Source organism: Prionailurus bengalensis, chromosome B1 (assembly GCF_016509475.1).
Source record: "Prionailurus bengalensis isolate Pbe53 chromosome B1, Fcat_Pben_1.1_paternal_pri, whole genome shotgun sequence".
Classification (NCBI taxonomy): domain Eukaryota; kingdom Metazoa; phylum Chordata; class Mammalia; order Carnivora; family Felidae; genus Prionailurus; species Prionailurus bengalensis.
This window is the reverse complement of record NC_057344.1, coordinates 32,733,261-32,756,045: the sequence shown is the minus strand read 5'-3', so window position 1 is coordinate 32,756,045 and position 22,785 is coordinate 32,733,261. Positions and strand designations below refer to the sequence as shown.

Genomic DNA, 22,785 nt, shown 5'->3' with positions numbered 1-22,785 from the left:
TCATTAGTTTCTGCGAGTGAATTTCTACCATGTGGCGCGATCTTACCCTGACCCTTACTAATGTTACTTTCCATTTCTTTTCACCCACACCGTTTAATTTGAGCAGCTCTGGAACAATTACTTCCATTTGGCGGTAGCGTTTCTCACCCACGAGTCCCTTCAACTTGAAACCTTCTCTCAAGCCAAGCGCAACAAAATTGTCAAAAAGTAAGTGTCCCCTTAAAACTTGCTTACGGTTGGGAGGATGACTCTTCCATTTGTATTCAGAGCAAGAATTTTGGTATCCCAGAAATTAACTGGATAGAGTCCCTCCCCGGCCCCCCACCCCCGCAAGGTGTGAGCGAGATAGGTCTTTTTTTAAATTTTTTTTTTAATTTCAAAAATGTTTTTATCTATTTTTGAGAGAGAGAGAGAGATCAAGTGTGACAGGGGAAGGGCAGGGAGAGAGGGAGACACAGAGCCTGATGTGGGGCTCAAACTCGTGAACCCCGAGGTCATGACCTGAGCCGAAGTGGGACGCTTAACTGACTGAGCCACCCAGGTGCCCCGTGAGATAGGTCTTAATGTAATTATTTTATAGGCTTTAAATTTCCTCTGATTCACATCTCTTTTCTCAAGGCCCCCTTCATTTTCCCATCAACTGTTGCATTTTTTTTTTTTTTTAAACCGGAACTTGGAGAGGCACCAAGGCTTGCCAGGACTCCAGTCTCCAGGAACAGCTGCCCACCTGCTGGCAGCTTACCCAGATTGCAGGCACAGCGCCCCTCCCACTCAGGCATCACAAAGCAAGGTCCTCTGGCCCCACTGTTTTCCCTCTCAGTCACTTCAGCAGAGGAGCCAAAACTAACACATCACCTAAAAAGGCCCTCCACATTCCTGGCTGGGGATTCAACAGGGACATATGTGCAAGAGTGATGAGAGATTTAAGGAAGCTTTTCATTGCTTTCCTTTCCGGTCTGTTTCAGAGTTCACAGGGAGCCTGGAAACTCAAGGCTGTGTAGTTCAATACAACGCGAGAAATTTACCATTGAAAGGCTGCGAAATTTGAGTTCTGATCCCTTGCTGGGATGTCTGGGATTCTAGGCAAATTATCTACCTCTGGGTTCTCCCGAAAACACTGAGATTGTTGGCTAAGAGACTGAGATTTCAATCTCAAAGATAAGACTAAATCAGGTTTTGTAGATTTCCCTGCAGCAGGTATGGAGAAAGAATTGAGTTTCAAGATGATAATACCTGCATCTCCTTCTTTAGATTATCTTAAATGACATAACTTCTTTCAAAGATGGATTTGGTATTGGTCAAACAATCAAAAGTGAAGTTAGGTGACACCAAGTCTGATAAATAAAGTGGCTAGTTAGGCTTAATAGCCTCAGGGTTTTGATCAAAGGGAAGTCTGTGTAAAATATATATGCATATGGGCAAAGATGTACCTTGGGAAAACATTTTTATTAATGTTATACCAACACGAATTGTTTTTTTCCTCAGGATTTCTCTTATTTTCAGTAGAATTAGCATCAATAGCAGTATTAACAAACAATAGGAATAGTTATCATTTATTCTTTATTATGTGCCAGACATTAACTAACATATGCTTACCCAATGTAAATAATAAAATGGGGTATTTTTGTGAAAATAGAATCGTAAGAGAAATTTGTTTTGTTGCTGTTGTTGTTCTTTTATTTTTTTTTTTAATTTTTTTTAACGTTTTATTTATTTTTGAGACAGAGAGAGACAGAGCATGAACGGGGGAGGGTCAGAGAGAGAGAGGGAGACACAGAATCGGAAGCAGGCTCCAGGCTCTGGGCCATCAGCCCAGAGCCCGATGCGGGGCTCGAACCCACGGACCGCAAGATCGTGATCTGAGCTGAAGTCGGACGCTTAACCGACTGAGCCACCCAGGCGCCCCACTGTTGTTGTTTTAAACAAAAAGTTTTTAAAGATTTTTATACTGGTTTCTGCAGGCATTTACAAAGGTGGAATTTGAAAACAATGTTTGATGCAATAGGTATAAAATGGGTAGCATGGGTATAAAATGGGGAATGGTGGCCACAGCATGGGCCATGGGTCCATATTAGAGTTCCCTGGGAACGTTGGCCACATCTACCCTTGGCCCACCCTATTTCTGTTTTTTCCAAGCCCCCAGCGTCTATGGTGTGTGATGTGGGGTAGCCTCAGGCCTATGTTTTCTGTAAGAGATACCCAGGGGATTTTGATTCATCCATCCCCAGCCACGAACCACTGAATAGATCCATGGATTCTCTCTTTCTTTTATCTTTTTCGTTATTGATTCCTGTAAGGAAACTTCTCAGAAATATTTTTCTAATCCCACTCCCCCCCCCCCTTGAAACATTAATAGCACAGATACGCTGCATATCTGATTAGGTACTATATGTATATTTGTACTCTGTCCATAAGAATACTAAGCCTTCTTTGCCCCCAAGGACCAACTTTCACCCCTCTGGGGACCATCTAGAGCTTCTCAACGTGAGTCCTTTGTAGAACATACTCGTGTGGTTGTGAGTTTTTCAAATAAAAATGTATAAAGTCAGCATATCTGTTAGACATCAGTCACATTACCGTATAAATCATACCCCATTTCTCTCTCCTTTCACTAGTACTTGTTATATTTTCTTTTGTTTCTCTGCTTGACAGCAGCCAGAATATCCCCCACCCTTCTCTCTTCAGTAAGTTTGACAGTTTCATTTCTCAGTTATTTTTCCGCATTTGCATTTGGCCCCCTCCTGCTAGTTACGTCCCTTCTCCATGTGGCCTCGTTCTCTTTGGGGGCTCATTTCGGTATTGACTGTGGCCTTGCCTCGAACCTGTCTTAAAGGTGGTCCTAGAGAGGCACAGGCTGTTTTCACAGGCCTCATCATTTTCATTTCCACCTCAGATCTTTCTCTTGTTTATGATCTTCTTCCTAGATATGGGGACATGAGAAAGGAAATCGGCTTTAGAATCCGGGACATGTGGTATAACCTGGGTGAGTGTATGACCTTGAACCGTACAACTCCCGTGTGATAAGCATCCCACAATGGGTTCTTTTCTATTTTAACTCCCAGTAACCCTGACATTTATTTGCCTGTGTGTCTAGAAGGGAAAGTTGACTTGTCGGTCTTTCATTATAACATCCCTATGTTATCAGAAGACGATGTTGTTTAGTCACTCACTTCTGAATTTGAGTTGATTTACCCACATGACCTTTTCCTTTTCTGCCGTAGAGGAAGGTGGGAACACTTTACTGCCACTGAAATCACTTTTTAAAATCCCCGCTTACTTTCATTGCAGGTCCCCACAAAATCAAATTTATCCCCTCCATGGTGGGTCCCATTCTGGAGGTCACACTGACCCCCGAAGTAGAGCTCCGGAAAGCCACCATCCCCATTTTCTTTGACATGATGCAGTGTGAGTTCAACTTCAGCGGAAACGGCAATTTCCATATGGTAAGGAGTGGCAGAACTTGAACCTTACTAATGTGCAGATAGTTGCCTCTCGCTTAGTTTCTTTCTCCACCGAGAAGCAGTAGCCTGAATTATACAAATCGAAGTTGCTTTAAAAACTTTATTTACTTTAAAAAAATTTTTTTTTTCAACGTTTTTATTTATTTTTGGGACAGAGAGAGACAGAGCATGAACGGGGGAGGGGCAGAGAGAGAGGGAGACACAGAATCGGAAACAGGCTCCAGGCTCCGAGCTCCGAGCTCTCAGCCCAGAGCCTGACGCGGGGCTGCTCGAACTCACGGACCGCGAGATCGTGACCTGGCTGAAGTCGGACGCTTAACCGACTGCGCCACCCAGGCGCCCCTAAAAACTTTATTTACTTTTCACGCCGTAAAGCGGTTAGAGGGAGAATCAGATATTTCTCCACGTGGCCTAGAAACCCTTTTCACTGCATGTGTTTTACTGTCTCTGGGTAATTAAAATTTGACATCATGCATTTTAATCCTGCCGGTTGCGGTGTAACTGTTGAGAACATAATGCAATGGGTTGGGGAAAAGATGCTGAGGCCTCTCTGGTTTTGAGGTCTCTCTCAATTTGCATGTCTTTCCCATGCCTCAGTTTCCTTATCTATAGAGTGCTTTGGAACCGAAGAGGTCTTGTAGCTGTGAAGTTCTGCAAAAGCAAATTCCATTGCCAAGACTTAGCCAAGAAAAAAAATAAAATAGATAATTAGAATTATTAGGATTAGTCAAAACAGGAAGATAATATTGGGGGATTTTTTTTTTTTCCAAATGTAAAGCAAAGGACAAAGTAACATGAGACTCGTCTAGAGAGTTTTGATGGGGCTCTGGTACCTGATTAATGGATGACATGAATTATGATCTTCCCTATAATATGTTGGAAAGTGTTCACAGTTCAATAAAGGGGCTGTGTCAAATCTAGAAAGGTTGGCGGGGCGTCTTTCGTGGCTTCTTCGAAGGGTATCTGGCGTTCTCCTGGGAAATTCTAACTCTGCTTTCAGTTTGAGAATGAGCTGATCACAAAGCTGGACCAAGAGGTAGAAGGGGGCAGAGGAGATGAACAATACAAGGTCCTTCTGGAAAAACTGTGAGTATTACAGAAACAAAGCCTCAAAGTTGACGCATCATGTAGTGAGGGAGAGAAGCAGGCTTCTGCAGCATGGACAGCCTAGTCGAGGAGTCCTGGGAAGCTCTGGGGTCACCGCCACAAATGGTCCCGGGGTGGGGTGGGGGGGGGGTTTAATGGAGTTTACACCATCCACTGTTGACATTTGTTTGTCTGATGTGAGTCAAATGTCCGTGTTTTCCTGGCCAGCCCGGCCCCTCGAGAGCAGAGCAGATGGAAGGTGGAGGGGGGCGGGGGATATACAGAGCGATGGCATTTTGCCCAGTGTTTGAATTGCTGAACTTCACCAAAAGTGCTATCGCCTCTAATTATAGCTCCAAAGCACCATTTAAAGGAGGAAGGAAAAAACATTTCAAAGTCCACTTTACCTTTAAAAATACCTTATGCCCTATAGAGGGCCTCTAAGAACACCTGTTACATCTCCAGCCAGGCTGGTCGTTGCACTGCCCTACGCACCTCCCCCACATCCAACATTTTTATTCTCTCTCTGTGGTTACTCCCTACCCCCCCACTCCTACCCCGTGTATCCCTCCTGCCCTCTGAATTCTCCTTTGCTCACATGGAATTACAGTGTAAAAGTGTGGCTCAAAACACGTGGAATTTGGAGGTAAAGAAACCTTCAAATCCCGTTTTCTCCATATTCTAGAAACGTGCCTTCGGACAAGTGTTCTAATCTCTCCGATGGCCCTCTTTTTTTTCATCTACACTAACAGCATGTACACTTTGGTAAGGGTTGAGGTGTAAATGAGGTGATGCATCAGAATAGTGTCTATTACAGAGCCCATGCTGACTGAGCGTCCCTGCTCTGGGTTTGTGCTGGTCACTGCTGTCATCCTCACGTCCTCCGTCGTCCACGGCGCTCACTACCCTAGACTAGTCATTTCTTGTGTCCTCTGAGCCTTTGTGATTTTGACCAGCTGTGTCACCTGTTGATTGGGTATGCGCCCCGGTGGCTTCGTTGGCCACCTCTTTTGTGGGTGTGGCTCGTACTAGACTGTGCTTGAGGATGGGTACTCCCAAGGTCGTTTTCTTCTTTGTTTTTTTTTAAGATTTAAAAAGCCAGAACACTGGGTGCTCAGGAATGGAGCTGAATTGATAACTCAGCTGTATTTTCTTTTCCTTTTTTTTTTTAATGTTTATGTTTCAAGAGACAGAGCGTGAGCGGGCGAGGGACAGAGAGAGGGACAGAGGGACAGAGGGAGACGCAGAATCTGAAGCAGGCTCCAGGCTTCGAGCTGTCAGCACAGAGCCCGACACAGGGCTCGAACTCAGAAACCACGAGATCATGACCTGAGCCAAAGTCGGACGCCTAACCGACTGAGCCACTCAGGTGCCCCTCAGATATATTTTCAAGAACCAAGTCTTTCTTGTTTCATTTTTAGTGGATGACAAGACCCATGTGTTGATCTTTTCATCCCATTTCCATTAAGTCCACCTGTTTGAGTTACCTACCTGCCACATAATCACTTTTGTGATTCAGATCTCATAAGGGGATTAAATGGAGAAATTATGTACATATACACGTACACAGTTTACAAATGATAAACTACCCATTTTTTAAATCCCAAGCTGACTTTTCACTATATGATGTTTTGTTTGTTTGTTTGTTTCATTCTTTCTGAGTCTCAGAACAATATGACTATACAACTCTCCAGTGCTCAAGAATAATCCTCAAGTCTGGGCTAATTCTTTGAACCCGTTTCTTTCTCTTTTTTCCTCTTGTTCTCTGAGTGTTTTTTCCAGTTGTCAAATCTAAGAAGCCCCTATAGAAGCTTTTCTCTGTTTGAGTCCAACAAAATAGGATTCATACCAAGCCTCAGTTTATTTATTTACAATTTTGTAGTTTTGTGGCGGTGGCGGTTAAATAGCACTTTTGTCCGAAGAGCCACATGTCTGGATGTGCACTAGATTCCTTGTTTCCTCTAGACCGGGCATCGATCCAAGGCTTTCCAAAACGTCCACAGGATACCCCGAAGTGCTAGGCCTTAGGGAGAATAAAGACATAGAAAAGATGGTCTCTCTCAACTTCAGTTAGAGTGATCAGATAGCATACACACACCTTTGGGGCAAAGGTTTCCATTTCTGTGGCGTCGACAAAAGACAAAAAACGAAGACAGATAGAAGCTGAAAGATGGGCATTGTGGGCTAGGGTTGTAAGTGACAGTGGGATTTGAGCCACAGCGCTGAAGACAACATAGAACTTGAGCCACCAGGAGGTACAGCGTAAGAGAAGGCGCCCGACAGAGAGGCTGGGATTACTTAAAGGGTGTGTTTCTCCTAGCCTGGGGCCCCCCGCTGCTAGGACCTTGGACAGTGCTCATTAACGGTGCTGGAATGACAGAGTACAGAACGCGGGCATTTGTCTCTACTTTCACCCTTCCAGGCTCCTAGAACATTGCCGGAAACATAAATACCTCTCCAGCTCTGGAGAAGTGTTTGCGCTCCTGGTCAGCAGCCTGTTGGAGAACCTCTTGGACTACAGAACCATTATCATGCATGACGAGAGCAAGGAGAACCGCATGAGCTGTACCGTTAACGTGCTGGTAGGTCCCAAGACCCTGGGTTGGCAAGAGGGCATTGCAGGGCCAGCCCCACAGGCACAGCTCAGCTCTGAGTCGATCTCACAGGCACAGAGGTGCCCTGAGGCCACCTTTACAGAGTCTGTGTCCTGCTGAGTCTAATGGGAGCAGCTGACTCAGCTTTGGACTCCGATATCAGCTGCCACACAGACCTGGAGAATAAAAGTGGACACAGGGATAGAAAATGCCACATTAGCTCTTAACTCAGCTCTTACTTGAAGGCCATCTTTCACCTGTTTCTGTGTCTTGTTTATATCTGGTTGCTTTATTGTTTGGAAATATTGGGCATAGGTGAATATGCATCAGAAACCCTGTACCATGAGGGGAAAGTCATGGAATCCTCACGGTGCCAAAGCTCTGTGGTCTTGCCTTTCCCAGATATATGTAACTGGGACCACCGACCTCAGAAGCATAGGCTGCCATGAATTCCTCTGCTTAATAGACAGGAAGAACCTGGCACCACTGACTGCCTGAGAAAGAAGAGACCATCAGTTGACTTGAGTATCAGTTGGCTATTTGTTCACTTAGAGGATTTCCCTCATGTTTTTTAGACGAACGGTCCTAAAAACGTTCTGCAGTTTATCTTCTTTATAAATGATCACTTCCTTTCTTTGTAGGGGTATTTGTTAAAGGGTAAAATTCAGTCTGGAAAGGTGACTCTGTTAAAAAGCAAAAGTCGTGGTTTGGCCATTTTTGATAACCTTTGGTTTACATCGGTATTTTTGACTCCCTTTTCTCGGTAGAATTTTTACAAAGAAAAGAAGAGAGAGGACATATACATAAGGTAAGCTGAAGGAGATTTCTGCTTTTGCCATTTATGCCATGGCTTTATTATTTATGTCTTCAGTTAACAAATACTAAGTCCCAACACCACGCTTGCTGCTTTGAGAGACACCAAAAAGTGTGTCATCTGCCCCGGGCCCCCCCAAAAGGGTAAACTCTCTAGACAGATATGGAAGCACAGTACGTAGGGAGACTGGTGTCGCGATTCCAGGAAAAGATAGAAGACTGGCCAGAGCAGTCGGGAAGCAGTCAGCAGAGGCATGGCCATGTGCCTTCCTGTCCAGGACTGCTGAAGTCCTGACCACAAAACGAACTTGGATTTAAACTGTATGTATTTTCTTAGAGAGAGATTCCATAGTTCTTATTAGCTTCTCGGGGGGGGGGGGGGGGTCCGTGACAATTTTTTTTAATGTTTATTTATGTTTGAGAGAGAGAGAACGCAAGCAGGGGAGGGGCAGAGAGAGAGAGGGAGACACAGAATCCGAAGCAGGCTCCAGGCTCCGAGCTGTCAGCACAGAGTCCTATGCGGCACTCGAACCCGCGAACCGTGACATCATGACCTGAGCTGAAGTCGGACGCTTAACCGACCGAGCCACCCAGGCGCCCCATGACGCTAAAAAAAGAAAAAAAATTAAACATGCCTGTGTTAAACAAAAAGTACAGTAGCGTAGATGGAATGGGAAAGACACCCAGGCAGGAAGCGGCACAGAGGGTTAAGTGGATGCGAAGACGGGAAGTAATAGATTCCTTGGTCTGTGCGAAGGAGGAGGGGAGAAAAGATAGGGAAGAGGCCGTGGTCTGGTTGCCTAATGAGGTGACCCTGAGCCGCAGAGCACCCACCTCCTGTGTCCCCTTCTTACCAGGTACTTGTACAAGCTGCGGGATTTGCACCGAGACTCAGAGAACTACACAGAAGCCGCCTACACTCTTCTCTTACATGCTGAGCTTCTGCAGGTAAGTCGGTGGGGGAGGCTTTTCTCCACCGGGTGGGAGCCAACTGGCCAGCCCCCTGGGACCAAATCCCGCAGGCTTCCTGATTCTGACGGGAAAGAGCCTTGTCCAAGGGAGACCCCTGTAACCCAAGAGGTAGTCGAATACCGTCTAAAACAAGCACAGCGAATTTCCTGGCCAGTGTTGGGAAAATGTCGGTTATCATTTATTTAAAACTCCTTTGAAAGAAGAAAAAAAAAAAAAAAAAAGGGGCGCCTGGGTGGCTCAGTCGGTTGAGCGTCCGACTTCAGCTCAGGTCATGATCTCACAGTCCGTGAGTTCGAGCCCCGCATCGGGCTCTGTGCTGACAGCTCAGAGCCTGGAGCCTATTTCTGATTCTGTGTCTCCCTCTCTCTGACCCTCCCCCATTCATGCTCTGTCTCTCTCTGTCTCAAAAATAAATAAACATTAAAAAAGAAAATAAATAAATAAAAAATAAAAAAATAAAACTCCTTTGGAAGCAGAGCACAGCTCACAGGTCCCTAGTAATGGACAGTCTAACTGAAGAAACCAAACACGTTGATTAATATACGCAGCATATTCATAGATGTAAAAAAAAAAAAAATTGTGCCACTGTCAAGAAATAAGTTGCAAATGAACATAGCAGTACTTTCCTATTTATACTCTCTGGCTGGGTAAAAGCGTGCCATGGATATAAGCACATCTGTACATCACTGTGTGTAATTATTCCTGGTCCCGACCAGCCCTCTGACTTTGGATTCTCGTATGAACCGCTTCTTTCAACATCGCAGTGGCGGAGTGACCAAGAGACAGCTCACGCTTCCCCCGGCAGTAACTGTTATTTCCCACTGTGGGTGGGGGATGATCCATTCCTACCTTCTCCTTTCTGCCCGTTTTACCAAAGCGCACCTCGGTCTACCCAGGCGCTCCGGCAAATACCTGTTGTAATCTTTTTTTCACCGCCCCCCGCCCCCCACCCCCCTGTCGTGGCTGAGCAAGAATCATGGGCCTGTAGAGTTAGTGAACACCTCTGTCAGGGCACAGACTTTGTGTGTGTGGGGGGGAGGGGGCGGTGGGGGGTGGGGGAAGCAGTTAAGATTTAGTCTCTTAGAAAATTTGAAGTTTGTAGTACAGTATTGTTATCTGTAATCATTATGCGTTAGATGTCCAGGATTTATTTATTCTCTGACCGTACTGGTACCCTTCAAGAACATCGTCTTTAAAATTTTTTTTTTTCAACATTTATTTATTTTTGGGACAGAGAGAGACAGAGCATGAACGGGGGAGGGGCAAAGAGAGAGGGAGACACAGAATCGGAAACAGGCTCCAGGCTCCGAGCCATCAGCCCAGAGCCCGACGCGGGGCTCGAACTCACGGACCGCGAGATCGTGACCTGGCTGAAGTCGGACGCTTAACCGACTGCGCCACCCAGGCGCCCCAAGAACATCTTCTTGATGCCTTGGTGCTTTCTGTTTGCATGTGTTTTGGCTTTGTTAGGTTCCGTACATAAGAGGTACCACATAGCATTCATATAGTATTTGTCTTTCTCGCTCTGGCTTGTTTCACTTAGCATAATGCCCTCAGGGTCCATCCACGTTGCCGGGAAAGGCAGGATTTCCTTCTTTCTCGTGGCTGAATGCTATCCGATTGCATACATCTTCCACAGCTTCTTTATCCATGTATCCATTGCTAGACGCTTAGGTTGTTTCCTTGTCTTGGCTATTGTGAATCATGGTGCAGTGAACGCAGGAGCGTAGAGATCTTTTAGAGATCCTGATGTCATGTCCTTTCCATCCACTTTTATGTATTTGTTTATTTTAATGTTTATTTATTTTTGAGAGAGAGAGAGACAGAGCATGAGTGAGGGAGGAGCAGAGCGAGAGGGAGACACAGAATCCGAAGCAGGCTCCAGGCTCCGAGCGGTCAGCACAGAGCCCGATGCGGGGCTCGAACCCACAAACTGTGAGATCGTGACCTGAGCCGAAGTTGGACACTTCACCGACTGAGCCACCCAGGCACCCCTTTTCTATCCACTTTTTTTTTTTTAAATCTCCATTGCTGTCGTCCTGGTCCATTGTCTCTCCCCTAGAGCACCATGATAGCCTCCTATCGGATCTCTTTGTTCTTGCCCCAGCAATTAATTTTCTTGTATAACTTAATTTTTATTTTATACTAAAAGAACACAGGTACGTTGTTCTTAGCTCTGTGATTAAACACAGGACTCCTCTGCCTCACTACGTCCCCAGGGCAACGATTCACAATCCATATTCAAGTTCAGGGCGCTAAAAAGCTTCTTGTGGGGGGGGTGGGGAGTGGGGGAGGGCTGGTTGACTGTGGAATGATCACAAAGAGACTCCCGTGTGTCAGTGACCGTAGGTCTTTTCATTTGTGCTGCTCAGAAAGTTAAACACCCTACCCTGGCATAAAGAATGCGGGGTGAGGGGCGCCTGGGTGGCGCAGTCGGTTAAGCGTCCGACTTCAGCCAGGTCACGATCTCGCCGTCCGTGAGTTCGAGCCCCGCGTCGGGCTCTGGGCTGATGGCTCAGAGCCTGGAGCCTGTTTCTGATTCTGTGTCTCCCTCTCTCTCTGCCCCTCCCCCGTTCATGCTCTGTCTCTCTCTGTCCCAAAAATAAATAAACGTTGAAAAAAAAAAAATTAAAAAAAAAAAAAGAATGCGGGGTGGATGCAACTACGCCCCACCCAGGTAGCTACTGGATTTCGGGTGCCGTTTACGAAATACGGTCCGTAATTTTCCTCACTGGGATGATAGTCCGTCTTTGTCACGTCGTAAAGGGCTATACAGGGCAAGTCTGTTTTGTAGATTTGCTCAGCTTTTGCATGGTCTGAATGAGCACTCCATCCATGCACCAGCACCACACTGCCCCATAGTATGTTTTACTCCCTGGTAGTTAGTCTTCACGGCTGTGCTTTTTTCCGAGTTTTCCACCCCATTCCTCTTGGTTTGTTTTTCCATAAGGACCTTGGAATCATGAAATTTAAGCAGAGATCTAGGGAGAATTTCCATGCTTATGGAGTAGCTGTTTTCTCATCCAAAAGCATGATAGGACTTTCCGTTTGTTTCCATTTGTCTGCTTTTGTGAATGTGTTAAACGTTTTCGGATGGAAGTCTTGCATATTCCTTGTTATGGTGACTCCTAAATACCTCTTCTCTTTACTTTAATTACGGCAAAATACACATAACATAAAATGTATTGTTTAAACCATTTTTAAACCTTTCTATAAACTTTTTGTTTTAATGTTTGTTTATTTTTGAGAGAGAGAGCATGAGCAGGGGAGGGGCAGAGGGTGAGGGGGACAGAGGATCCGAAGTAAGCTCTGTGCTAACAGCAGTGAGCCGTGATGGGGGCTCGAACTCACGAACCATGAGATCATGACCTGAGCCGAAGTCGATGCTTAACTGACTGAGCCACCAGGCATCCCTATTTAAACCATTTTTAAGTGTACCATTCAGTTTCTTTATGTACATTCACGTTGTGGGGGCGCCTGGGTGGCTCAGTCAGTTGAGCCTCCGACTTCGGCTCAGATTGTGATCTTATGGTTGGTAAGTTCGAGCCCTGCGTTGGGATCCGTGCTGACAACTCAGAGCCTGGATCCTGCTTCGGATTCTGTGGCTCCCTCTCTCTCTGCCCCTCCCCTGCTCGTGCTTGCTCTCTCTCTCTCTCTCTCTCTCTCAAAAATAAACATTTAAAAAATTTTATTAAAAAAAAAAGTACATTCACGTTGTGGTGCCTGGATTATCTTCGCATTTTGCGTTTTTTCTGTTGGGGTCTTCTATTTTCAGAGTGGTCATCTATTTATAGGAAATTCGTCTCTAAATTATTTCTGAGTTTGTTAATTTTTGTGCCGCTACTTAATTCTGTCACTGTCGGGGGTAGTTTTTTCAGGTGACATGCTTTATGAAGGGATGGATTATGAAGAATAGAGTCTTGGTCTATACACAGTGATAGGTGTACCCCCTCCTTCCCACTGTTATACTTCTAATTTTTTTCTTTCATCCAATTGTCTGAGTGACACTTTCACTGAACGGCAGCTTTGCTGGTCGGCACCCTCGCCTTTTTCCTAACTTTTCACGTTCAGCGTGACACTTGTTTTGAAGCTGGCATGTGCCTTTTGGGGGGAGGAGGGTAATTTTTGTGCTTAATAAATAATCTAAACACTGCAATACGGCCAAGTTGAAAATATACACAAATTTGACTTTTACTAGCTGAATCGATCTCTTTTGATTAATTGACTTAGTTAATCACCGCGTTCTGTTAATTTCTTTTGTTCCTTTTGTTTGTTTTTCAGTGGTCTGACAAGCCCTGTGTACCCCATTTGCTTCAGAGGGACAGTTACTATGTTTATACCCAGCAAGAGCTCAAAGAAAAGCTGTATCAAGAGATCATTTCATACTTTGACAAAGGCAAAGTGAGTTTGGGTTTTTTTTGGGTTTTTTTTTTTTGTAGTAGGGGAGGGAAGAAATTGGCTGCAATACTGCAATGCCGTTCTGATGCTGACTACCCACGGTTAGCACAGACCCCTCAGGTGAAGGAGATAGTCACCAGTAAAACAGCCCTCTCTTTAGACAACCAGCCACAGTTTGGGGGACTCTGGACCACCCACACGTATGACCAGCTGACAATCAATTTGAGCGGAGAGGGTCCTATGACGCCCTCAGATTTGATAATACGCCAGAACAACTAACACAGCTTGGTAAAGTGCTGTGCTTACGATTACGAGTTTTATCCCAAAGGGCCCAAATCAGAACCAGCCAAATGAAGAAACGCACAGGACACGGTCTAGGAGCGTCCCCAGTGCAGGGCTTCTGTGTCCTCTCCCTGTGGATTCAGGTCACATGACTCTCCTAGCAACGCGATGTGTTCACCATTCGGGATCTGACCTGAGCTCCTCCTGTGCATAGAGTCTTTGCTGGGGTTGAAGGCCTCGTTAACTGACTCAGTGGCCACACGAGCGAACTCAGTGCCCAGCAGCCCTCTCCTCCGTGGAGGTCAAGCTGATACCGTGTAGCTCAAGGCCCCAGCCCTCTAATCCCACGGGCTGTGGTTCTGGCAAGGCCAGTGCCCATTCTGAGACAGACCACAGGCCCAGTGTGTGTCACCTCATTAGTAGAACTTCAGGTGTGGTCTGAGGGTCCCGCCAGAAACAACAGAGTCACTCTCATCACTGGGGACATTCCAAGAGTTTAGAAGTCCCCTCTTAGGAACTCGGGACAGAGACTGCACGAATTATTTTCGAACAGTGACTCATGACTCACTCTTTTCTTATTCCCATGTGTCTCTTGGAATTCTGGTATTTTTCATGGGAGAGGAAATGGAGAGAGAAATTGAAGAAGTCAGTAGACATCAGTTATCTTGAAGACGGGTAACCCCATGGAGAACGTACCAGGCGGCCCAGGGCCTGGCTCTCCATGACCCTAATTTCATCACTTAGGCATTGCTGAGTGCCAAGAGCCAGCACCATCATTTTGAGTGCATTCTCTAGAGATTGTAGGCACATGGCATGCCTGGGTGGCTACTTGCCAGACTGCACAGGTAATAAGCAACCTGATTGCTCCAGGGGCTCTCGGGAAGGTAAAATAAACATGTGACCTGGGCAGGAAATTGCAGAGTCTCTGGTGAACTGGAGGAAGCATGTTCAGCTGAAAGGCTTTAAAAAAAAAATTTTTTTTTTAACGTTTTATTTATTTTTGAGAGAGACAGAGACAGTGTGAGCGGGGGAGGGGCAGGGAGAGAGGGAGTCACAGAATCCCAAGCAGGCTCCAGGCTCCGAGCTGTCAGCACAGAGCCCGATGCGGGGCTCGAACCCACGAACCGTGAGATCATGACCTGAGCCGAAGTTGGACACTCAACCGACGGAGCCACCCAGGCGCCCCAACGTTTATTTATTTTTAAGAGACAGAGTGCGAGCAGGAGAGGGGCAGAGAGACAGGGAGATACAGAATCTGAAGCAGGCTCCAGGCTCTGAGCTGTCAGCACAGAGCCTGACACGGGGGGCTCGAACCCACCAACCGTGGCGCTTCACCGACTGAGCCACCCAGGTGCCCCTAGCTGAAAGGCTTTTGCAATGGAGAAAATAGTATAGAAGGGATAATGGGGAAAAGGAAAAAACGGTGTGCTATCCAAACAAAACATCCTAGAGTTGACAGGTTTCAGAGGTCTGGGTAGTTCTTACGGACTGCCACTTCTGGCCACTATTCCTGGTTGATCAGTACAACTTGTTGGTTAAAAGTAGACAAATGAACAAGCCAACGCATCCTTCAGAATGGGAGAAGATGCTTGCAAATGACATATTGGTTAAAGGGCTAGTACCCAAAGTCTAGAAAGAACTTACCAAACTCAACACCTGAAAAACAATCCGGTTAAGAAATGGGCCCAAGACATGAATAGACTTCTTTTCCAAAGAACACGTCCAGATGGCTAACAGACACATGAAAAGATGCTCAACGTCATTCATCATCAGGGAAATCTATATCAAAACTATGATGAGATACCACTTCACTTCTGTCAAAATGGCTCAGATCAACACAAGAAACAACAGAGGTTGGCGAGGATGCAGAGAAAGGGGAACCCTCCTTACCCTGTTGGTGGGAATGCAAACTGGTGAAGCCACTTTGGAAAACAGTATGGAGGTTCCTCAAAAACTTAAAAATAGAACTACCCCATGACCCAGCAATTTCACTACTGGATATTTCCCCAGTGGATACAAAAATACTGATTCCGAGGGACACATGCACCCTGATGTTTATAGCAGCACTATCAATAATAGCCAAATTATGGAAAGAGCACAAATGTCCATCGACTGATGAGTGGATAAAGAAGGCATGGCATATATATGCAATGGAATATTACTCAGCCATCAAAAAGAGCGAAATCTTGCAACATTGTGGAGGGAGCTAGAGTGTATTATGCTGAGCAAAATAAATCAGTCGGAGAAAGACAAATACCGTATTATTTCACTCGTGTGTGGAATTTAAGAAGCAAAATAGATGAACATAGGGGGAAAACATAGACAAACCATAAAACAGACCCTTAATTATGGGGAACAAATTGAAGATTGATGGGGGGGAAGTGGGTGGGGGGTGGGATAAATGGGTGATGGGTATTAAGGGGGGCACTTGTTGGGATGAGCACTGGGTGTTGTATGGAAGTGATGAATCACTAAATTCTATTCCTGAGACAAATATTCCACTATATGTTAACTAACTGGAATTTAAATAAAAACTATAAGCAAACAAATTAATTTATAAAAGCCAGATAATCACTTTAATAAAATAGCTACCATCCATTTAGTACTGGTTACTCTTTTTGGTGATTTCCAGATTTCCCTTTCTAATTTAATTCTCCTTAAAACCCTATTAGGTAGATATTGTATCTTTTTTACCGGTGACAAACTTGAGGCCCAGAGAGCAAGTATATTTGCTCAAACACTTTGCTCTCTGCACCCTTTTGCCCTCTTAAACATCATTGAGGATCCCAAAGAGCTTTCTTCCCCCTGGATTATATTTATTGATACTTCTACTCTTAGAAATCGAAACAGAAAATCTTAAAATATTTGCTTATTTGTTCTCTTAAGGCCATTTTTACTATTAATATAAATCATATGTATTAAAAATATATATTCCAGGGGTGCCTGGCTGGCTCAGTCGGTTGAGCGTTCGACTTCAGCTCAGGTCATGATCTCACAGTTTGTGGGTTCGAGACCAACATCGGGCCCTGTGCTAACAGCTCCGAACCTGGAGCCTGCTTCCAATCCTATGTCTCCCTCTCTCTCTGCCCCTCCCCCCCGCTCGTGCTCTGTCTCTGTCTCTCAAAAATAAATTTAAAAATGTTAAAAAAAAAAAAAAACTATACATTCCATAAAAATAGTGATTTGAGTAGCATCGTTTGACACGTTTGCAAATCTCTTCAGCATCTGGCTGAACAGGAGACAGCAGGATTCTCCTGTCTGCTTCTGTGTTCAGTCTCTCGCGGTATTACACCTGTTGTCGTCCTGGGGCTTGGGAAAGGCAAATAGCGTTATTGTTACTAAGGAGATAACGTTGCCTTCTGGTCCCCCTAATAGGGTCCTGGGGACTCGCGGAGACCAGGGACCACACTCTGAGAAACGCCGTGCTCGGCCATCTCCCTGCCTCTTACATAACTTAGCATTTGGAGAGAACGTCTCTGATACCGTTGACTGGCTTCCAGCTCCAGATTCACCTGATCTGGAATGGGTTCCATATGGCAGATTGCAGAGCCTTTGCAGGGTTCCAGGCACTGAAGTTTCAGAGGAGCCGAAGTTGGCAAATGATTTTTAGAAGACTTAATTTTAAAATGTGTTATAACCGTATGTGAACTGCCCCTACATTCCTTCAGCACCCAGAAACAATGGAACACAGCACCTGGTTAATAAGGATCAAGTAGGAAATTACCAGATGCTGTGTTATTTATAGTGTCCATCTAAGAGGCGTTTCATGAACTATCAAAATGAACCGAGGGCTCAGTCTGGGATGCCAGCCTCAGGCACCACATATGTGCAGTAGGCTGTAACTGAGGCAGTCATAAATGGTTTAAAAAGGCATTTTTCTTAAAACTCCCGTTGGCTGAGTAGATAGTCTGGTTAGGAATAGGGAATCAGGGGCGCCTGGGGGGCTCAGTCGGTTAAGTGTCCCACTTCGGCTCCAGTCATGATCTCGCGGTTTGTGGGTTCGAGCCCCGGGTCGGGTTCTGTGCTGACAGCTCAGAGCCTGGAGCCTGCTTCGGATTCTGTGTCTCCCTTTCTCTCCGCTCTCTCCTGCTTGTGCTTTGTCCCTGTCTCCCTCTCTCTGTGCCCCTCCCCTGATGGCGCTCTGTCTCTTTCTCTCAAAAATGAATAAAAAGCATTAAAAATTAAAAAAAAAAAAATAGGGTATCAGTGCTCTAAATTAGAGAAACAGCTTCCCAAATTGCACGCAACAGTATGGTTAGCCTTTCTTCCATTTTCTTCTCCTCCCAAACATCCTTATTCAAAGCGCACACACACACACATACACACACCCCAGAATCAGAACCAGAGCTCACACCAACTTCCTCTCCCCTCTGACAAGACTTCCATGCTTTCAAAACCCAGGTTTGAGAACTGGTTCCTCTCAACTCTCCGTGGTCTTTCGTGCTTTGCCCTTTCAATGCCGTATTGCGTTGTTTAGGACGCACGGTATTCTTCATGTTCTTGCAAATAGAGTTATAGAAGACGTGGCCTGGAAAGCAGCCAAGATACAGTAGCGTCATCATGTCAGAAAAAGACAAAGGTTTGGTTGATCGAGGAGGTGAGGCGTGGTGAGAATGTCTGCAGAAACTCAACCCACCTGACTCCTTAGTCACTGTCAGCGACTCTCCCCTGACTTTCACAGAGGGATCACCGACTGCTTTGTTCTCCGCTTGTAACCCTGCCTTTCTTTTTCTGAAGATGTGGGAGAAGGCCATCAAACTGAGCAAAGAGTTGGCTGAGACCTACGAGAGCAAAGTATTCGACTACGAGGGCCTTGGCAACCTGCTGGTGAGTCCCGGTCAGAATATATGAAGCCTCCAGAAGGAGTGTGAAAATCAGCATTCAGGCACATGTTTTAGAACATTTGAGAAAGTCGAGATAAACAGCCTCCTTTACCATGGAAAAGTAAACCGTGCTCAAAAGAAAAATGAAAAAAAGATGAGGTCCAAAAAACGTTCGCGTTATCTTCCAGATTATCTCTGATAAAGAGCTCAAGAGCCTTGCCTACAGACCTCTTGCCCTTGTCTGTGCCTTTTGTCTCTCTAAGGACCCTCCGTGTTCCTGACCCCTCTCCCCTCGCAGTTACTCTGCCTTCTGTGAACACGCCCCTATTTCAGATATTTTCTGACATCTTCTGTTCATCAAAATTACTTGTTCTGTGGCCCACATCCTCAGGGGCCTGCTGGTGGCACAGATCAGCTATTTAATATAGCAAAACAAAAATAACCCTCTAAATGTCCAGTGGTAGGCCAACACAGCATTCCATTTGATAATTGTCAGTAGAGGAGTCACAAAAGGTCAGGCCACCCATCGTTAGGTAATAATACAGTTGACCCTTGAACAACGCGGGGTGGGGAGGTGAGGGGCGCCCACCCCCCCACACAGCTGAAAAACCGCACATAACTTTTGATTCCCCCAAAACTGAACTACTAATAGCCTATTGCTGACCAGAAGCCTGCCTGATAACATAAACAGTTGATCGACACGTATTTTGTACGCGTATTCTATATTCTTACAATAAAGTAAGCTGGGGAAGGATATTAAGAAGATTGAAAGGAAGAGAAAATATTTCCAGTCCTACACTGTCTTTATCAAAAAAAAAAATCTGTCTGTAAGTGGACTCAAACATTTTAAACGCATACTGTTCAAGGGTCAAGTGTATTTTATCTGAGGGGATAGTTGTCAAGGTCAGTTGGAAAAGAGCTTGCCCGTGTGCTGTGCCAGTTCCTACTCTCACACACAAAAATCACTTACTCATTTCCTGAACTAAACCGAGCTGTTAGTGATGTAACGTGTTACCCTTCGAAGCAAACACTGTGATAGAAACCTTCACCTCGATAGAGTAGTAATGCAGTCATGGGACCATTGTGGGAGGGGCCGGGACATGCCTCAAAGACCCCAGGTCTGGCTACCTGTTTTGCTTTCTTTAAGTCTGACTCTCAGCCCTGGCCGGGAAACCTATTCCCGTGGGAAGGATTGAAATTAGGGCTGGTACCAGATCTTGAAAAACAGAACATCACCACCACCTTCTGGGCACTTGTGGCTGAACCAAGGACTTTAATCCAAACCACCTGTGAGAACCAGATTCCTGATCTTTCCTCACGGGTCTCTGTTTCAGTGCAGCCACCCTCCGTGAATCTCAGAAAGAGCTTTTGAACCTTTTAGGGGTCCTGAACCCCCTTCAGGAAACTGTCCATCACTAAACACTGCCCCCCTCCATAGAGGCATGCACACATGTGCATCTTTCTGCATGCAGCTTCAGAGATTGCTAAACCCTCCAAGGCTCATTCACGGACCCACGTCCCAACCCTTCGATCCAAGAAAAGGATAACGTCTTGGCCCACAAGATATTTTCCAAAGACTTTTCATTTATCTGTTGATCCATGAGAAACAACAAAGCGAACAATACTCTGATCTTCCCCACCCCTCAGTGGTGCCCTTGTAACCTCCCTGTGGAATGCCTTGTTTTGTTTTCCAGAAAAAAAGAGCCTCGTTTTATGAGAACATCATTAAGGCAATGAGGCCTCAGCCGGAGTACTTTGCCGTTGGATACTATGGACAGGGCTTTCCTTCTTTCCTACGGGTAAGAATCCTCGGGGTGGTCCTCTAAGCCATTAAGCCATGCCATCTGAAGGAGGGAAGGTATTCATCTCTGTTCCAGATGGGCCTAGTGTGTTAGCAGCTGGAGGCCCATGTTCTCACTGTGGGAGGTCGGGGAGGGAAACCACTTCCTGCGTGGCCGGCGTCCTCACCCCACGCCCCCAGCCTCTGGTATTCTGGCAGCTCGATTGTAAAATGACTTTTCCCAGGTGGAATGAAAAGGGGAAAAACAGAACCCTCCCCTCCACTGGTCTGCTGCTACAGATCAGGCTGGGGGAAAGTGTGGATTGATGTGTTTCCTTGTTTGTTTTATTTCCAGCCAGAGCCAGTTTGAAAGCAAATATCCCAAGGACGGGACTGCGAAAGTTTCACAAAAATAAAAACAGGCGTTGTAATAGTGAAAAGGACCGTGTTTTTCCTTCCCCAAATTTTCTATAACGGGGTACTGATTCTAAAATCTAAAAAACAAACAAAATCGAATTTTTTCTGGCACAAACGGAAGCCTCTTTAGAGGTAGCCGTGTTTGGATGTATGATCCATTTTCCTTCCCCTAATTTAAGAAAATGTAGAAAGGAAGTACTCTGCATGCTGCATCATTCCCAAGGAGGAGGTAACTCATTCATTCATTCTGTAACGTCTGCTGAGTGCCTACTGTGTACCAGGCACATACTAGGCAGATTATAATCAGATATGGCCCTTACTCTCATGGCGTTTACAGCCTAATGGGTATAATATTAATTGAATAATCGTGCAAACAAATGGAAATTGAAACTGACCAAAACGGGTATCCTGTGCTGTAAGTGTTGGTTAACCAGGGAGTATTTACTGAAATATTCACCCAAGTAAAATAAAAACTTATGTTCACATGAAAAAAAAATTCACATGATTGTTTATAGCACCATTATTTATAATCACCAAAGACTGGGGGGCGCCTGGGTGGCGCAGTCGGCTAAGCGTCCGACTTCAGCCAGGTCATGATCTCGCGGTCCGTGAGTTCGAGCCCCGCGTCAGGCTCTGGGCTGATGGCTCGGAGCCTGGAGCCTGTTTCCGATTCTGTGTCTCCCTCTCTCTCTGCCCCTCCCCCGTTCATGCTTTGTCTGTCTCTGTCCCAAAAATAAATAAAAACGTTGAAAAAAATTTAAAAAAAAAAAAGACTGGATGCAACTCAGGTGTCCCTTAGTTGATGAGGGGATTAAAAAAAATGTCAAAGAGCCATGCAATGGAATATTACTCAGTAATTAAGAGGAATAAAGTACTGGGGCGTCTGGGTGGCTCAGTCGCTTAAGCATCCAACTCTTGATTTTGGCTCAGGTCATGATCTCAAGGTTTCGTGAGTTCGAGCCCAAGCCAGGCTTTGCACTGGCAGCATGGAGACTGCTTGGGATTCTCTCTCTCCCCACCTGTCTCTCTGCCCCTCCCCGACTTGTGCTGCCTCTGTCTGTCCCAAGATGAATAAATGAACTTAAAAAACATTTTTTTAAAGGAATGAAGTTCTGATACATACAAGCATGTGGGTGAATCCCGGTGCATTGTGCTAATAAGTAAAAGAACTGAGAGCATAAGGTCTACGTACTCTCTGATTTTCTTTCTTTTTCTTTAATGTTTATTTTTTATTTTGAGAGAGAGAGCACATAAGTGGAGGACGGGCAGAGAGACAGGGAGAGAGAGAGAATATGAGCAGGTTCCACACTGTCAGCAGAGCCTGATGTGGGGCCCAATCTCACCAATCGTGAGATCATGACCTAAGCCAAAACCAAGAGTCGGACGCTTAATGGACTGAGCCACCCAGGCGCCCGTCTCTGATTTTCTTTATATGGCATCTGTTACGCTTAACGTGGAGATGGAAAACAGATGAGCCGTCATCTGGTAGCTGTTGGGGAGGGTTGGGCTTCACAAGTATCAGGAAATTTTGAGTGGTAGTGAAACTGTTCTGTATCTTGATTGTGGTCATGGTTATGTTTGCCAAAACTGGCAGAATTTTACGGCAAACAGGGTAGATTTTACTCTATGCGAATCATGCCTGCGTTTTGTTAAGAGTCGAGAAAGACTTCCTGGGAAATTGCTGTTCCGACTGCAATGTAAGCTTGGTGTTATGGAGATCAGGGTGATAGGAAGAAACATTCCAGGCAGAGGAAGTGGCAGGTGAGGGCATGGCTGTGCCTGGGAATGAAAGACCAGCACGGTGGTCACAGAGAGAGTGAGGTGAGCAGGGAGTTGAGGCACAAAGTGTGGGGAGATCACACCGGGCAGGGCCGTGGGGTTGCCCCAGCTGTTTTGTCAGCATCCCAAGAGCAGGAGGGAGCCATTGTGGATTCTAGGTGTTGGCAAGGTCATCGTCTGGCTGGTGTGGGCAGTGGTCGGATGTGTATAGATAAGCCACTAGAAACTGTCGCAGATTTTGAGAGAAGGGATGTCGGGATGGCCTAGGGAAGTAGCTGTAGGAAAAATGGAGGGATTTCGTACTTGGTGATTATTGTTGGGCCATGTGCGTGAGGAAGGAAGGGAGTAGGTCTCTGGCCTGTGTACTAGAGGGGCTGTGG

At 45.6% G+C, this 22,785-nt stretch overlaps 1 protein-coding gene across 1 annotated transcript in view; it reads left to right on the top strand.

Annotated features, from left to right (window-relative positions):
* Positions 1 to 22,785, top strand: part of DOCK5 (dedicator of cytokinesis 5) — a 224,910-nt gene that overhangs the window by 169,070 nt on the left and 33,055 nt on the right. The window contains exons 31-40 of the mRNA XM_043561393.1: positions 107 to 207; positions 2,925 to 2,983; positions 3,289 to 3,443; positions 4,462 to 4,547; positions 6,970 to 7,129; positions 7,909 to 7,949; positions 8,812 to 8,902; positions 13,208 to 13,327; positions 18,344 to 18,433; positions 20,124 to 20,228. Coding sequence (XP_043417328.1) covers positions 107 to 207; positions 2,925 to 2,983; positions 3,289 to 3,443; positions 4,462 to 4,547; positions 6,970 to 7,129; positions 7,909 to 7,949; positions 8,812 to 8,902; positions 13,208 to 13,327; positions 18,344 to 18,433; positions 20,124 to 20,228 — 1,008 coding nt within the window. The remainder of the gene's footprint in view (positions 1 to 106; positions 208 to 2,924; positions 2,984 to 3,288; positions 3,444 to 4,461; positions 4,548 to 6,969; positions 7,130 to 7,908; positions 7,950 to 8,811; positions 8,903 to 13,207; positions 13,328 to 18,343; positions 18,434 to 20,123; positions 20,229 to 22,785) is intronic.